The sequence below is a fragment of the Triturus cristatus genome, chromosome 4_2, assembly GCF_964204655.1.
Source record: "Triturus cristatus chromosome 4_2, aTriCri1.1, whole genome shotgun sequence".
Lineage (NCBI taxonomy): Eukaryota > Metazoa > Chordata > Amphibia > Caudata > Salamandridae > Triturus > Triturus cristatus.
In genome coordinates this window covers 516,183,713-516,202,597 of record NC_140586.1, presented here as the reverse complement: position 1 = coordinate 516,202,597, position 18,885 = coordinate 516,183,713, and the positions used below count along the sequence as shown (strand labels likewise).

General features: G+C 41.7%; 1 protein-coding gene across 4 annotated transcripts in view; it reads right to left on the bottom strand.

Moving 5' to 3' along the window:
* Positions 1 to 18,885, bottom strand: part of SH3GLB1 (SH3 domain containing GRB2 like, endophilin B1) — a 316,467-nt gene that overhangs the window by 94,815 nt on the left and 202,767 nt on the right. For all 4 annotated transcript variants that reach the window (XM_085602119.1, XM_085602120.1, XM_085602122.1 and 1 more), the window contains exons 4-5: positions 8,841 to 8,974; positions 1,025 to 1,117 (exon numbers count right to left, since the gene is read on the bottom strand). In XM_085602119.1, the coding sequence (XP_085458245.1) occupies positions 1,025 to 1,117; positions 8,841 to 8,974 (227 nt within the window). The remainder of the gene's footprint in view (positions 1 to 1,024; positions 1,118 to 8,840; positions 8,975 to 18,885) is intronic.

Genomic DNA, 18,885 nt, shown 5'->3' with positions numbered 1-18,885 from the left:
GGCACAGAGCGCCCCTTCACTCTTCCCTCGTTAATGGTGTTTGAACAAGCTTTAATGCAGATGAGCTACTTCAGCCGAACTCAGCAACAGAAAATAAAACAGACAAGCTACTTCCTGCATTGTTTTAATAAAGTAACCCGCAGCACAACAATAAATGCGAATCACAGTGGAGGCCAAAGGAAACGACAGGGGAAATAAGTAGATACTCCACCTTTCTGATATATGCTAGCAGCCCCAGCTCTAATGCCCTCCACCCAAGCTTCCGTCAGTCACGCCATACGGTAAGCAAGCTTATATGTCACGGCCTAAAACCACACACTGCTAAAAACAGCAAACTAATGCCTGATCACGTCCATTCAGAGTCTCACAAATTAATATAATAAACGGGCAGTTCGGATGTCACGAGATCATTTTAATGTAACCTTGTCATGTTCTGCGAATCAATGGAAAGTTACCAAACGGCAAATCTCTGATTAAAAGCAATGTCTTACTGTAAAAGGCCTGTGTGTTTAAAATGTAAGAGGGTTGGGCTAAAACACACGAGAACCGGATTCGGCTTCCTGGACGGTGGTGTTTCCTATCAAGCAATTAGATAAAATCAGAGGCCAATTCGAAAACGGAAAAAGTCAGCCATTCTTGATATCGAGAGGTTTGGTTTGGGTTCCATCTAGAGGTGGTGAAAACACATGAAGCTTCAGGAATGAACCCGCACTGAGCACCAAGGAGGAATAAATATTTAGTACCAATGAGCTGGGGCAGCATTTAGGAGATTAATGTGCACAATATAAAGATTCTTCTAATAATTTCAGCACGCGAGTAGAACTATTTTTCTGAAAAGTGCATCAATGTTCAATATGCATGCTGAGACACAAACCACAAAAAAGGCCAATCAGCCGAGAGTTATATTTAGGTACGGAGAAAACCAGAATACATCGCGATGGTCCAAGAATGAGCATTTTTAAAACAAATTAAAAGCACCTTCTGTTTGCGAACGCTTTTGAAGACTTGACAATTAAATACTTACTGTTGCCCTGGCTTCTGCAACTCGCGCCTTCTTTAATCTGGTTTTTGCTGCATCCAAATCCAACCGCTTGATTTGCAATAGTTTGCGCTCTCGCTGAAAGAGTTAATATTTAGTTGTGAATAGTCATGTACGTGCAAGTAATGCATATCAAAGCAAACCCATGAATTATTTTGCAAAAATGACATAAAACCACTAAACAGGCACTGCACGAAGAAAGCAGAATAGGCTGATGGGAATACATAGGTTTGGCCAGTTGATGACATCTCTAACTAGTAGACAGCCCAGCATGCTAGAAGTAAAAATAAATACATAAATATCACCATAGAGCTCACCTAATCAGAAATCGCTTGGTTTTCTTTAAGTTTGTAAATACATGTAAATGGAGTGAGTTTGGTGCTCTAGGGCAGTGGTTCCCAAACTTTTGACTCATGAGGACCCCCACTGAATCACTATTGGAAGCCGGGGACCCCCAAGCAATTTGTACAATTTAAAGTTCATCATGGAAGTGCAAGAGATGGCTTATTGTTTCAGCGAGATCATGGAACAATGCTATTCCAATTACCATAAACACCTGTTAGACATATTCAATTGTCACAGACAGCAAAACACATTACCACCAAGGGGTGAGCAGTGCAGTTTAGGCATATTTCAGAGAGGCCTGGCGTGGTACCTGATATGACCCTCTCCTGTTAGGAGGCCCACTGCCCCCGTCCCTTACCAACAACAAACCGCAAAGCCTACACAGAATAAGAGCTTGATATTGTAAGCTCCATCATACATTGACCAACACCATGGCATCTGTGAAGCCCATTCGCTTTGATTGTGTAGTCATGACTATGTAAGCCTAAGGGAACATATCCTCCATCACATCTATAGTCAAATTAAGTCCCTGCCCCCTATTAGAGTGGGCACTTAGGATAGCTTTCACAGCTAGGATGATGCAGCTCGATTGCTTACTTTCAAAATGTAAGAACTTCCATAATTTTGCAACCCACCCCTACTCCCCTTAGCTAAAACGTCTCACCACCGTTAATGCTCTTAGTTCATGCCACCCTACATGGTAAAACTAACGTGAATTTGGTGCAAATAGTGTCCATCAGTGCCAATGTGAAAAGAGCGAAAAGGAGAAAAAAGGGAGTGACATTCCTCTCTCGTTCGCAGCGTGCCCCCATAGAATCAGAGCATCAACCAGCCTCTTGATGGAGTTAATTGACGGATCTTAACCGAAGAGGAGTGCGTTGCACAAGTCAATCCCTCCCAGCCGTGTCATGATCAGAATCATGTAATTGGGGTGCTCTCCAGATCCTACAGCTCGTGTCAGATGAAGCCTGTTTGTAGGGTGGCAGTACAACCTGCTCACCGGATCATCACTGTTGAGAGTCGAGAAGTGTTTCAGTGTTTCCAGCCACGTCTCCCTGAATCAAAGAGCATACTTTGAAGTATACTTAAGAGTCTGGATCCTCTTCCTCCAATGTGTGTTCCAGCCAGCTCATGGGAATGCAACAATCCACAAATCAAAACCAAAGGAAATGATGGATGGAGTGTTGAACAATGCAAGCACTCACCCCCAGTCAACTGATCTGGGTTTAATCCATCACCGTTCTTTAGCCCACTCTGCCACCCCAGTTCAGACATGGCCATATGCAAATCAGTCTGACCCTGTGCCTCATGGGAACAGTCCAGCCCGAACTGCCAAGCCATGTCTTCCCTGGACCGGAAACAAGCTTCCTAGGACCGGTTTCTGGCGTTTCAGCCTTCTTCAGCCAGGCTTGCTTGAATCCAGTGGCAAAGTGAGCAAGGGACTCACGTCTGAGCATACCCTGCCAACTTATAGCGAACAAAGCAAAACCAAAGGAAATGATGGATGGAGTGTTGAACAATGCAAGCACTCACCCCCAGTCAACTGATCTGGGTTTAATCCATCACCGTTCTTTAGCCCACTCTGCCACCCCAGTTATTATTATTATTATTATGTTTCTTATATAGCGCCAGAATCGACCCCCGAAGGGGTATCTCTGCGCTTGCCTTGGGAACCCGTCCTGGCTTTTCCCTGTGAGATAGCCCCTACAGGGCATCCCCAAGGTGAAAGCCAGGCATCCCGCCGCGGGGGGCCGTTGTGGAGATTAAGCAAGCTTAATGCCCAGAGTTCCAGAGTGTGAACCCATGATTAGGTCAGGCACCGAAGCGAGAATTATCGAGTCCATGGACATTTGAGCTCAAGACCCTGCCGCGTCGGGAATTCAGACATGGCCATATGCAAATCAGTCTGACCCTGTGCCTCATGGGAACAGTCCAGCCCGAACTGCCAAGCCATGTCTTCCCTGGACCGGAAACAAGCTTCCTAGGACCGGTTTCTGGCGTTTCAGCCTTCTTCCGCCAGGCTTGCTTGAATCCAGTGGCAAAGTGAGCAAGGGACTCCCGTCTGAGCATACCCTGCCAACTTATGGCGAACAAAGCAAAACCAAAGGAAATGATGGATGGAGTGTTGAACAATGCAAGCACTCACCCCCAGTCAACTGATCTGGGTTTAATCCATCACCGTTCTTTAGCCCACTCTGCCACCCCAGTTCAGACATGGCCATATGCAAATCAGTCTGACCCTGTGCCTCATGGGAACAGTCCAGCCCGAACTGAGCAAGGGACTCACGTCTGAGCATACCCTGCCACAAATCAGCCTGGGAAGATTCGTTGACCTCCAAATGCACCTCCAGTCAGCCGTGGATCTCCCAAAATGGAACCCAGAGGCTTCCATATATTGAGCCATTCACAGGCACACATACACCCAGCAAGCACATGCATACAACAACACACACGCTACACAGCACTACCTACTAACTTGATGTAGGCCAAAGGTGAGTTAAGCACACAGCAGCTGAACTTCACACGAGTAAGCCTGTAGGCCTCACTCCAGTGGCAGGTAAAAAGACTTGTTCGCTTCTGCTGATCACTACACGGTATGCTGCCACCACCGTCCTCATGCTACTTAACTCCTGGCAAAGGCAGTAGGCTTTCACCAACATGAGGGTAGCGCTTTAGGCGCACCTCGTGATCTAACAAGACCGCAATCTGTAACACAGGACATATACATGATCCCCGTTTGCCCAGGACAACAAAAATTATCATCAGGGATCCAGATACCATTGCAGCTGGGGCAGGGGTGCACGTCAGTCACCATGGAAGGAATTTCTCAATCCCAACAATTTTTAATCATACTGGGTCGTAATCCGACCTACCTCATTAATAAGTTTTGTAGTATGTTATAGGAAAGTGTTCTGCTTTTAAAAAGCAACTTTTTGTTGTCCTGAAGACCACTGACTACTCCCCCCAAAACGGGTGACGCGGTTGCAGTGGTACCCATTTCCTTTTTCAAACAGGTTACCACCTCTTTGATGCTGGCAAAATTCCAATTTTTTGGGACCAGATTTCAGTCTCAAAACATTTGCATATATGTTAACAAATCGCTAGTTGGAATTGATGCCCTAAACATGCCCCTTCGAAATAGCGATTTGCTATGGTTTCTAAATACAATGTGAAATTTGGTAACTTGTTGCCAAATAGCAAAACAGTTTAGTACATGGCAAAAAGAAACATAAAAAGAGATGTTTATAAATGAATGGAGTTGATTCTTGCTACTGCTTTTAATTTGATCAACATACAACTATAAAAGGAGGCACTGGCTCAAACACAACAGTCTAAAATTAAGGCTATTCGCACACATCCATATTTCCATCTCTGAAAAATATGAATAGTAGCCTCGGGTTTCAGGTACACTAGGTGGGCACACAGACATGGGTAAAGGAGAGATAACTGAAGGATAATGCAGTTCGAAAACATATTAGGTCACTTATTGAGAACACTAATGCCCTAATCTCATCAACATCACATGGATTCTAACGTGTAAGGATGACAATTAGTTCACAAAGCAGACCACATTTAATTGAATCTGTCAATTTTTAGCGTACTAATTGTTTGTAAAACCGTCTAAAAAGCCACAGCACTAGATAATGAGCTTATGTTCTCTGTAAGGCTAAGAACACCTCTGTTAAGTATCTCCCTAAAAGCGTCTTTAGCTACAATGTTTTGTTTTTCTGTGTGTGTTTTTTTTCGGAGCTTCAGGGGAAAGAAAAAAAGACAGACCTTATTTACATCTTTTGCCCTGCCCGAATGTAAGAACATTGTGGGCACGAGGTCTAGCACTGTACATTCTCCGCTACCTGATTAGCCCAAGTGTCACCGACAGTTTAATTGTTTAAATAAGGTTTTACGAATGACTGTATTTTAAAATGTTTGGTAAGGGGCTTGAAAACACATAATCAAGAACATTGGAACAGCAGGATGAGTTAATTAATGCATATAGGCACTTTAGAATATTTAGGCACCAATATTCACGTGGTCAAATATCTCATATTTGATTTCTTTTGCCGGCTGCGTAGAATAAGAGCCACAAACTGATTTTAGGTTTAAATAAGGTTTTATAATTGATTGGGCAGCGCTACTAGGTTTTGAAAAGGATTAGCAACTATTCACATAACGCACACCGGCACTTTAGTTTAGGGGTGGGCGGAATTTGCGAAATCCACTTTCACAAATTATCGCGAAAATTTTTAACATTTTCGCAAACACGCGGAAATATCGCGAAGATGCGGAAGTTTTTTTCCTGCATGTTCGCGAGATTTTCTGCATGGTTGCGGCTCGCCAACTTACCCATGCGGTTGCTCGCGGGCGCGGCCATCTTGTTTTCAGTTGTCTCGCGGCGCATGATCGCGAGAAGAAAGACGTGATCGTGCGACGCATGACGTCACTGCGGGCGCGAACTGTCGCGAGACAGCGCAAATGGCTAAAAACAATACAACATCTCATGGAGAACGCGACCGGATCAAGAAAACTTGTCGGCGAACGCAGGGATTCAGGTAAGGCGATCCCGCGCGCGCGAGAATGTATTATTTTACAGCGCGAGCAAGAACCAAATTATCGCAAAGCTGCGGAATGCGGAAATTTTGACATTTTCGTGCTTTCCGCGGAACGCGAAAATGTCAAATTATCGCAATTTCCGCGAACGGAACGAAATTTTAGCCCAGGCCTACTTTAGTTATGTAGGAATGCTAAGTTACGAACGGAAGGATTGACTGCATCAGGTCAAGGTCAGTCAGTATCACATATCTTACAGTTATTGCAACCTTTTACAGAAAATAATTTTAACTTTTGTACGATTATATTTTGGATATGGAAGATGCCACAGACACCAACAAGGGTCGAAGTCTGCATTTGTAGCTTTGTTAGCTGCATCAGTCGGTGTTATAACAATATATTTTGCATCGGTTTAATTTTTATTTAATGAATTACTGTATGAAATGAATTCAAAGCCAAGTGTTTTATCCAATCAATCTAGCTGGGATCGGTTTTATTTTAATCCAATTAATTAACTAAACAATAAAGTGGAAACTGTTTCTCAGCAGCCATTGGTACTTCCTTGCATGTTGGGTATGCACGCAGGACTACAGTTCTGAGTTCTAGGACTTTTTATGTGGTCACTGTACCATTGTTGTTCTGCTTTGTTAATTTTTCACTATGGAGCTCTCATCTGCAAGCCCCCCACAGCGGGTGGTGATGCTGTGAAAAACAATGTGCTGAATTCTTGGTAACTTTTGCTGTGCTGCATGCTTAGGTCAAGATTTCACTTGGGTCAAAAGATCCAAACTGCACAACACTGACGAGGCCCACAAATACAAGTGCTCTCCGCCTGAAGTGTAGTGCAGAGGGCAAAACAATACGATGGACTGGAATTAGATCAGAATGATTATCAGTGGCTAGGACTTTTACAAGCATTCCGCCAATCATCTTTTCTCATGTCGTACTTCTTGAGAAAGAGTGCCTGAAGGTGGATAACTCAACAATTAACAAAAACATGTCAGGAAGTAGCCAAAGGAGCAGAAGTAGCCAAAGGGGCAGCAACATCCTCCATTTCTTCCTTCATGCCAGCCAAAAAACTCTAGGTGCCTTGACATGTGTAAATGAACTTTGCATCCTGCACCTACACTGAAATGAGCAATTCGTTCAAGACAAAGATGGTAGGTCTTGTAGCCTCATCCATCCCAAACCCTCTGCTGGACTAGCCTGCCAAAGGTTCACAAATTGTGCATTTCCACAAAGGACTTGTATACTCACAGAGAACTGTACTTGCCTAGGATGCCAGGACTGATAATCAATGCTGGCTGGATTATATAGAGGTCTGAAACACCGGAGCTATCTTCAGCATCGCACGGGGCCTGGTCATAGAGTAGGATGCCAGCCAGCCAAATGGGCTTTGATGAAAGACGGTCTATAGACAAACTGGGTATTAACATTAATAGCCAGGAGCTCGACAGCTTTACTTAAAGTAAAAAACGTATCTAGGAACAAACTAAATTGTTGCTTTCTGCTTCGTAAGGACAATACCGCTGCAGGACCTTACATCAATTAACTGGTAGGAAGGAGGATAAGGAAGGCTACTGGCAGAGTTGATCGAGGACTTTTGGTACTACTGCCTGGAGCAAGGGATATTCGTAAAGTGGAGTATATCCCAAGTAAGGTAAACACTGCTGCAGACTCAAACTCCCGTTTCTTGAACAATGTCAGCAATTAGACATTGCATCTGGATGTTCTCAGGGCTCTGGGGAACCAATGGAGTTCTTGTAAAGTGGACCAGTTTGTATTCAGGCTACATACACAGCTAGAAGCCTTCTTTCGCTGGGGGCTAGATCCAAAGACCACAGTAGTGGACGTCGTCTTTTAGGAATCAAGGGCAGTCCTTTAGGCTTTCTCTTACTCTACCCGTGTGCTGGCCTACCAGAGGGAACAGAAGGCATATCAAGGCTGGACCATTGCCCTCTGGGGATTACGTTGCGTCACAATTGTTTCAGTATCATTGATTGCTCAATGGACTCACTGAACTACTCTTCAGCCCCTACTGTTATTTTCTGCTCATATCTCTGCTGGTTGGCCTGGTCAAGAGAAAGATTTTTCTGGTCTCCAGTTTTCCTCCTTCCTGCTGGGTTTTTTTCTGGAGCACTTTCCGGACTTTGTTACAATCTGGCACCCACTACGGTCTCTGGAAGTAAACATCCTTATCTGCATACAAAGAAGCCTCTGTGAGTGGCGCACAGAAGACCAGCTCTAGACAATCATATGATTCAAATAGTCACCTACATTAAAAAATCTCTTTTGTTATTAAAATTTGGTACATGTACTCCTCATCTGTAGCAGCCAGACAAATCAGCAGGACATTTTCAATACATTAAACCTACAAGCTGCATAGTCTGCATTCACAGAGATGATGGAGAGCCCTACCTAGGTCCCTACCATTTAGAGTACCTTACCTTGGTGTAACTTAAATTTGTAAAAATTGAACTTATTCCCCGAGTCTACCATCTCCAACTAATATTAAAAACATAACCCTCACATCTTTCTCTAAAACGTTTAGTTTGTGCAGATGTTTCACTACACATTCCGTTACTCATAAGATTGCTGTTCTTTGGTACCACTGTATTTCTGAAATGTGGTACCACAGACAATAAAAGAGTACACAATATGGGGGAAAGCAGGGAAGGGAGATTTATTAGTGCTTATTATGGTTGCACTACAGCAACATTTTCTCTAACCATAATGCCAGAGGCCACACCATATTTTGGACAAACAGTATTTTCTCATATCAGTTTCTTACAAACAAACAAAAGGTAGCTGCTACTTCTCATTACACAAAGAAATTACTACAGAGGCATCAGAGAACAGCCCATATACCTAATCTTCAATGAAAACGAGAATTGGTTCATCTACTTACAGATATTGTCTTATAATCCCCCTCAATAAAATTTCTTAAAGGTGTGAGAAAGTTTGTTGCAGCAGTCTGTATGAGTTCCCGGTCTGCAGTTCCAATCCGTTTCTGTGTTTCTCCACATTTGATTAGTGCGTTCCCTGTAAGAGACAAATACAAATATTTTGAAAAGTTTGTGTGCAACCATCTCCGAATATACATATAGGGCAAACAACCCCCAGGTCTCCTTTGTTTTTGCATTTACAATCCCTCCAGGAGTTTAATTTCCCTACTGCCCTCTCAAGGTAGTTCTGTATTCCACAGAACCTTAGCTGTGGCATCCATTCCCAAAAGTCCTACAGAACAATTAATGTTTTTCTTAAGGATTAGATTGCATTTTGCCACACCTAAAACCACAGTGCCCCCAAAGCTGCATGATCAGCAAAAAAGCAACAAAGTTTTCTGTGAAGGTATTTTCTTTTAAATGTTAAAATTCAGGCTGAACAATAGTAATAGTCAACGTCACAAGCAAGTATCAGAATAAATGCTGCAAGACATACAAATTTGGCTAAACTCACCCTCAAACTTTCCTGTCAACCCCAAGGAGATAACAGATTTAAAGATTTCTCTACAGGATATTTTGCTGCTATCGATTTCAGCATGGTCAAATACACACATTCAAGCATCAGGGATCAGGCTTTTATGGACAAATTATGGATAAACACGCTCTAGCAGAACCAACCCTCAGTACTAGAGAACAATGTTGAAAATTCTTCTAGTGCCCTCCGTCTGGGGTTTAACAGTTTAATGTTACCCTGTCTCACCAATATAAAAGAGTAAGGCATATGCATTAGATAGTACCTAGTGTACTGAGCCTAATGGTTACCACTGACTATGTTGAGGGGACACTACTGATTTGTGTCGGTACACGAATGAGAGTTAAAGCTATTAAATAGGAGGTCAAAGATGAATGAGGGACTCACTAACAAATGCACCTCATTGAGCATTACCTTAGTTGACAATAAAACTCTGCAAAAGCTTCAATTATTGCTATCCCATGCTCCCATATTAGATGGGACTGAAGGTTTATACCCCTAAGTAAAGTATTACATTAAAAGCTATGTCTTAAATGCATGTTTACTGAAGTTTCTTGATGCTACACAAACATAACCCAACATGAAAGACATAAAACAGATAAGAACATTTTAGGGCATATTGAAAGCAGCTTTGCATATGAAAAGTAAGTTACGGTTGTAGACTACCATGAATAAAGTTGATGAAAAGCAAGTTCAATTTCTTAATTCTTTCTTGAACCCAATCAAAGATGTTCGGGTACTTAGGTTTACCAGGAAAATATTTAATAAGGAAGCACTCTCTCAACAAATGAGGAGCGAGTTTTTGCGACATCTTTACACAATTTGACCCAAATCGAAGGTTTGACAGAAAAGGGGGATCATAGCATGCACGATCTTAAGTAGAATAACCAGAATTTTAAATTGGATTATTTGGGCCAATGGAAGCCAGTGGAAAAGAACAGGAAAAATGTGATCCTTAACTGCACTTTTGGCAATGTAAAATGTAAATGTCCAGTATTTGTAAAGCGCGAACAATTACCCGAGGGTGTCAAGGCGCTGGGGGCCGTCGGGAAGATTAAGCGAGCTATTGCCCAGAGTCCCATGGTGCTGGGCTGATCTGCCACCGGCGCTGGGGATTGAACCGTGAGCCCCTGGGTTCCGGAGTCAGTTGCCCGGGCCGCTGCACCACACCTCTTCCCTATGCAATGGTGTGGACTGCCGCATTTTCAATTAATTGAAGTCTTCTCATCAGTTTCTTGCTAAGCTAAGTAACCAGATTTGGCATAAACTAGTCACAAATGGGTTAAAATGGTAGCTGCTTGCTTGCAAGAAGGTATAAAATGTAGAACTGTCTTCAGAAGCATGAGATGCCAAAAGCAAGTGATGGAGACTTTGGGCTCATGTGTCCGGAGGGCAGAGCTGTTTTCAACAATATAGTTCCTAGTGATGAGCACTTCAGTCCAGGCAGGGTTCAGTTTTAAAAATGTGTGGCAAAACAGCAATGAAAAAAACACAAGGTTACGGGGAAAGTAGTATGAGGAATAAAGGATCTACCTGATCTTGTATTAAGAGTAAACACATTTTGAGCGACGTAAGCATTTGTATGAATACGGACACCCATGTTTTGTAACTCATAAGTAAATGGGGCCATATGCACGTGAATTGGGGGTTGGGGTAGTACAGAACCACGAGGTACTTCCCATCTAATAGAATTTGTGAAGAAACTCCCAGAGTAAAAGATAACTGTTGCTGTTGATCAGTAGAGACAGATTATATCAATTTAATTGCAGCCTTGTAGCCCAAATAATTAAGCTCTGCCTTGAAGATTAGAGGGATCTATGGAGTCACATTTTGCAGAGAGGTCTAGTAAAACTGATGCATCCACCTTCTAAGATTCGCCAGCATTTGACTGTCCTCAAGCACTGAAATTAACACCAGTGCTCTTGGCAGGCCTAAAATCAGCTTGAACAGGGCTGAAGAGTTTGTTACACACAAAAAATGAGTGAGGTTGATGAAAATTAAGCTACGGTTGTAGACAACCATGAGTGAAGTTGATCAAAAGCAAGTTTAATTGTCAGTCAGGTAAGAAATGCTGTAAGGCCACTGAAGATAACTAGAACAACATTTGCAATTTAGTTTCTTGAGGTTTAGCTTCAGTGTTAACCCACAAAGCAGCGCATTAATCCTGGACACTACTCTGGTATGAATACGAATAGGCTCAGAAGGCATAGATGAGAGGAGTAGGTGACAGATACTTAACAAGTCTGTGCACAATCCTGGAACCAAGACTTGAAAGTGCGGAAACAAAGGAACCAGAAGATGAAGGGCTACTCAAGAAGGCCAGAGATGTAAAGGGTCCTCTTGGCCCTGCTTCCTTCCTGGAAAGAAGCCCCTCTGGGAGCTACCAGGAACAAGAAAGCCCAGGCAAAAATACTTAACTGGTTTCACTTCACAAGACTCGATTTTTCAGTATTAAAGAAGCAGATAAGTCCTGTGTTGGGGAAAATATTATTTCGATTTGGTACTAACTTTGCTGCATGTAAAAGTAAAGGAGTAATTTTTACATCTACAAAATGGTTCACAGACACCACAGAAAGAAGTGCACCCTAGATGTAATTTTCATATCAAAGTCAACGTAGCATTATATACACGAGATGCAGATCATGAACATCAGTACTTGCCAAAGTAAGATTGCAGACATAGGTGATTTAAGTTTCTACAAACTATAAAATTTGACGCTGCTGTCACCATCAATTAAGCACTGCAGAAGGACTTCTAATTGTTAAGGAATAAAAACATAGTTTGCCATCAACAGGGACATCCATTACTAGTTTAATGCTTCTTGTGTCAAAAAGTAAAATGACATGAACTACGACTGAATGTGTGTCATGCTGTAATAACTTCAATAGCCTAAGACAGCAGTAAGGAAATATAAATAATAATATTTTGCAACCTTATCTGAGAGTGCTGTGAAAGATGCCACCAGACCGAAGTCCAAGTTTACAACTGAACTTATCAAACTGCCAAAAGAACACTTCTATAAGATCCAGCAACTTGCTATTTTCTGATTTGTTTCCTATTGTTTCCACAAATAGCTGGTCTGTTCCTAAAACTGCACTGTACTAGTTGGAATGGAGAGCATTTTCTTACGTCTCCTAGCACCCATTGAAGGCAAGTAAATTTCTCAGGGAAGACGCAATGCTTCTGATCCCCAAAATGTTTATGGATTCTTCTAAGATCTGATACAGAAGCCTCGCTTTACTGTCAGTAAGAGCAAGTGATGTGAAACCTTAAAATCTGAATCTCTTGTTTTCTGATTCAGCTATGCCTCATCCATACTCACCTTTGACCTGTTTTCAGCCTGAGACTGTCCCTGACACCACCTGCATAAACATTAGGTCACGAAGCTAAAGTTGAGACTTTGTAGGCTGCGTAAACATGCAGAGTCAGCTTGCTCGAATGTCTTCAGGCAATAGTTAATCCTTAAGTAAAGTCTACTCAGAATAGCACATTTTGTTGTTCAGCCTTAAAACGTAGAAATTGCACAAGACACCGAGTCAGATTCTTGCCTCCGCTCATTTGTCTGTTCTTTCCAAAGTTCTATTTACTTCATGCGTTCCTTTGTTTGTGATCTTCCCTATAAAAACCCATGTAGCCATTGTTCAAGTGTGCTCCTTTCCTTGAGTAACTCCATGGTGCTCATTGGACGGAGACCCATTCTGAATGCTTAATAAATTACCTATGGTTTGTACTTCGCTCCACTGTGGATTCCTCCTTATTTGATAAAGAACCCGTAGCAAGCCCTGCACCAGCAGGTTATAGATTAATCTGCCCCACAGATTAATGCCCAAACGTTGGGCCCCATCAAGCGCTTGCAGTCGGACCGGGGCAGGAGATCAGGTCGGTAAGACGAACTTCGCTGAGGAAGCGCCCCACCTGATGAGATTAGTGTTGCTCGCGGTCCAAGGTGATTTTTCAGCTCTCCAACTCTGATCTTCCCGGCGGCTGCTGGCCTTGACTGGGGGCTTCGGATGGTAATTTTTTGATCAGGGAGGATCGACAGGTGGGAGTCGAAGACTACGCATGAGGTAAATCTGTATTGGACCGGTTCATTTGTTCATTTGGATAGGATTTGTTTGGTATTTGCTTGACTTGGTATTCGTCTTGACTTGGTATTTGATTGATAATCTGTTTGGAATTTGGTAATCCGTTCGGACTCGGTTTTGAATTTTGAAACCTAGGTTCTGTTTGGTATTTAGAGATCTAAGATTTGTTTTGAGACTTGCTATTTGTTTTGACTAACATTTCTTCTTACAGGTAATGTGAGAATATTTTTTATTTCTCTCGGTTTATAAGTTTTTTTAAATCTTATATAACATGCCTGTGATTAGCACTCTTTGGAAGTTTTGTTGTTGCTGCTGCGTTAAGCAGAGCATTTTGGAAGAAAGTTAGCCGGCGCCACCAGAAGGTATGCCAATGTTTGAGATGTACATCAAATATGGTATTTGTTCCATCATGTTTAAATGCATTGTGGAACAAATATACAAAAGGGGATCCCCAGTTAGAATGGCCATTAGAGGGAACCATGGACCTTCACAAACTAGAGTATTTAGAGAAAGAATTGTTTTTAAAGAAAGTTAGGCCAGCTATGTTTGACAGTTTGCGTATGTGGATAAAAGAAGTGAGGGAGCGGCAGCTCAAGGCAGAGAGGTTACAAAGGAAACAGGAAAGGAAAACAGAGTATCAGAAGTATAAGGAATTAAAGGATAAGGAAGTTCAGGAGAAAAAGTAATGTTTAGCTAGGGAGCATTGATTATTAATATCTAAGGAATATATAGTTAGACCAACTGTAGTAGTTCAGGTCCACCAAGAAGATGTAGATTCAGATATTGATAGGTTGTTGATAGAACGAACCCCACCCCCATATGTACCTTTAACACCTCTTCCCCCTGCACCATAGAATGTTGTTCCCCTTGTACACCCGGTTCCACCTCCTTTGCCTGTGGTTGTTCAGCCCCTTATTTTTCAACCAGTACCGGTACACTCTTTACCCTTTCCAACTCAGGCCACTGCACCCCCACCCCAAGCCACTGCACCCCCACCCCAAGCCTCTGCGCCTCCACCTCAGGCCTCTGCACTTCAAATGTCTAATGATTTTGTACTTTCTGCATCTGTTCTAACCCCTCGAGTTCTTCGCTCTACTGTACCTCAGTTTCATCAGGATGCGATAAGATTGATGGCATTAAATTGGTTAAGTGATTTAGAGATAGAAGTCGAAGACATGATAAACCAGATTCAGAATTTTTCTGAAGGCAAGCTTCTTTGTCTTATAAATAAGCTCTGTCATCAACTTATGGTTCAATGGGAGAGGACTACAGGGCGAAATGGCCCGGATGATGTTAGAGCAATTAATAGACAGTGTCAGATAGGGGCCTTCCCTGTAGATAGAATTAATATTGCTATTGCAATGATAATTGGATAATTTAATGAACTCTCTTCCTCTCCTTGAATAAAGACCTATGAGGGAAGCTGCGCCACAGTTCATTCCTGAAAGAGGGAATGCAGATAATGATGACCCTAATGGTCCCAATGCTAGAGCCCATTTTTTATACAATTGGATATATACGCCCTGGAAAAGGACGGATGTACTTACTTTAAAAGCATCCTTACCAGACATAAGGAAAAATCCTAGGGGATTTTATGATCATGTATAGGCAGCCATCGATTCCTGTATCATGACTTTAGCGGATATCGATATTTTATTTGGTATGATCCTACCACCTGATATGTGGCGACTTACCTGGAAACAGGATCATGCTGTTGATTTGGGAGGAGATTGGACTGCTATTATAGCAGCTGATAGGGATAGGAGACCTGGTCAGAAACCTAGTCAGCGTATACTAGATCTTCCTGGTAACATACTTACTTATATAAAAACGATAGTGCCAGCCAGAAAAATAGATTGGGCACTCCTTACTGCTTGTACACAGAAACAGGGAGAGGCTGTCCCTGATTTCTTTACTCGCTTTGAGGAAGTTTCCTCTAATGTATGTAATAGCCCTATTCTTCCTGTCCTTAAAAGGGGGGATAGAATACAGGATAAAAGTTAATCAATTTGTGATTGATTTGAGAGAAAAGTAACAAGATAGTAGTCCCTCAATAGCTTGTTGTTTCTCAGGTAAAGTTAATACACCTATGGGATTTTCTGGTATCCCCGTTCAAAGCCCTATTTCACAACAGCTGAATGTTAGTACAATGATCTCCAACATTTTCTGTAACAAAAGTTACTAGTAATGTAAAATGAGCACCCCATCCATGAGTATCAGCAGTAATCACATTGGTGCATTAGGCAGGGTTTTCAGCAGAAATAATAAAAAAAAAAGCCTGGCTTTGACAATTTAAACTGAAGAACTACATGTGTAGTACATGCAAACCATAGCTACAATACTGCCTTGCCCCAAGATATAATTATGAGTAATAAAATATCTCCAACTGAAATAATGGTTTTAAACACATTTTCAAAATGTCACCCATTTTCTCTGTAGGCATCAGTTTATGAGTTGAGAAAATACAAATGAAATGTTGTCTTGAATGCCTGAGTTTTATTTTTTTAAATACAGGTTGGACCGTACACTGGTAAGCTACTCGTTGGAGACATAGCAATACAGCAGAAGGTTTGAAACAAGTTACAGTGAAATTATTGCATCACTTAGTATCCTTGGGACATATAGTATCTCTTTTTCAATAACAGTATTACCAACAGAAGATTACCTATTTAGCTCTCCTCCTGTCAAAGGGGGGGTGAGACGATACACCAACATAGAATATAATTGGTGCAGAACTTGCAGAAACCACTAACTCAATCTAATATCTATGCGTTTATAACCAAATTTTTCATAAATTGCAAACCCCCTGCTTGCCTTAACATTAAAGCACATATGCATGGCGTTTTCTTTGGACTAATCAGTGTGAAGCTGTCTTTTTGCAATTTTGTAATGCTTTATGTAATGCTCCTGCTTTAAGTAAAACTTGACTATTACAAATCTGTGCATGCAAAAGGTGGTTGCAGTTTGGCACGGTCCCATGTAGGAAGGAATAGGTCATGTGCATATTTCTCCTCCACATTGGACCCCACTGCGATAAAGCAATCTGAAATGTATATTTAAGGTCAAAATTTCACAGTTATGGTACCACATTTAGTGGACATCTAAAAAAAAAAAAATTATTCAGACCCAGCACCTGACCAGTGCAATATTAACAGGGTATGAGTCGATACTTTTTGCTCCAAAACATCACTCTGAAATACTGTAACATTTTGAATCCACCCACTGTACTACCCATCTTGGAGTCCCAACAAGATGAAAAGCATGATTGCATATTTTATTACTGAGAAGGAGACTAAGGGATGGGTAGACCTGGCAGATACCCCTATATCTGACCCACTAGGGGAACTGTCCGTGGATGGTGCATGTTACAAACTACCTGATGGCTCTAGTACAGCGGCTTATACAGTTACTCCCTTGAAATCTGTGGTTCAGTTATGTAAAATACAACAAATGTCAACGCAACCTGTGAAGCTGACAGCTTGTGAATTAAGTAAAGATTTGACTGTAAATATCTATATATACCTTTGGTGTTGCCCCCTCATTCGGATGACTTTGAAAAGAAAAAAGAAAAAAAAAAAGGTTTTATTTTATTTTGCATGGTGATAAGATACAGTATGGAGAATGAATAGTAAAGATACTGCATACCTTGATGTTACCAAAAAGAGTTGCTATTGTTAAATATTTTGTCCACAAGAAAATTATAGATGAGGTAATACAGGGAAATACTTTTGCCAATGAAACAGCTAAACGGTCAGCCTATTTAGAGTATAGTTTAATGTATATTGTAGGGACAGTTAGATGGACACAAGAAGTGACTATGTTTAATCAAACTCTAGATTTCATTAGGGAAGACCAGGAAGAAGCTACGGAGGAACAGAAGGAACAGTGTAAAATATATGGGTGCCAGGATGCAACAGGATGTTGGATAGATCTGTCAGGAAAGCAAAGATGAATGCTTCCAAATTATTATGTGAATGTTATTGTTACCATGGCCCACAGTTCAGCCCATATCAGTGCTAAAGGAATAGTGGCCATGTCAGATCATGTATGGTTCAATAATCTGATTTCCAGGGTGGCAGAGGTCTATGTCAAGAAGTGCATGATGTGCCATACTTATAGCACAGGAAAAGGTACCCAGTTTCAGCAGGATATTTTGCACCCCCAGATCTGCCCTTTCAATGTCTTGCAACCAGTTGAGGTGGTTATGGGGAGGCCAGCAAATGTATAGGGTGTACCAAGATCATGGACAATCTGACATAGAATTTACCATTCTTGTTGTTTACGGTGTTGACTAAAGATCTGCATTTGATCCATTCGCAGGTGAAGGCCAGTCTCTCTCCCAGTCTTAAAGGTCCAGGTCACAAGCTGAAGGCCTAGAAACAGTGTCTTTATCCAACAGTTTCAAAGGCCAGTGCACAGGGTACAGCCACTGGATCCATGCCATATGATCAGTGAATATCAAGATGAATACCTGATTTATCATGCCAGACCAAGATGAACAGATTCTGTTTGAACATCCTGACGTGGTTCAGCCCTGATACAAAATGTGGCCAAGGGTCAAAAGAACTATATACTTTGATTGAAGAAACTATCTCTGAAGAGGTAGCAACCCATGCCGGTGGTCAAGACCGCCAACGTCCGGACCAGTACATAAGCTTGCCAGTGAGGCTTTGAAGCAAAAGACACTTGGGACTTAATGCTCTCTGATAGTGTAGGGAGGAAATTTTGGGAGAACTTAGACTACATTGCTCTGTTTCTGGCTGATCGTTACGCTACTCTTTGTTACCTTGGCAATCAAACAAATACTACAGTAAGAGGAAGGAAGGTTAATAAACATACACATTGGATATAAAACATCAGTATAGGGAATAGTGATAGGTGTTTTTTCTGAAATAGGTATTTGTATATATATTAGGTTGAAATAGGTAGAGTTGTCGATCTGCCATTAAGTACTTGCTCCAAATGCCCCCGCTAAAAGCGGACAGTTTTGGATTAGAAAGAGAAAAATAGGGAAATTTGTATGTTTTTTATTGTTAGTATTGGGATTTTTTGGGGGGTCTATTTTTGAGGCTTAAAACATATTACCCTGTTCATAGCCTAGTGCCCCCTACTTCTACCGCATCTGAACATTATCATTTCACCTTGTCCTCTCTTAAGGAGTCACACTGTCAAATACATAAAACGCCCTTAATGTTAATTGAGCCACACAAAAGCTTAATCAAATAACTGCAGAATTACACCAGGAAAAAGGAACATGGATTTGGGTCAGAATGGTTTTGAGGTATTGTTTCTGCTCGGGACTGGACATAATTAAAGGGAATAGTGATTATAGGAGCCATCTTTCTCACTTGCTGTTGCTGCATTCAGCGTGCCCCTGTAACATATACAGCT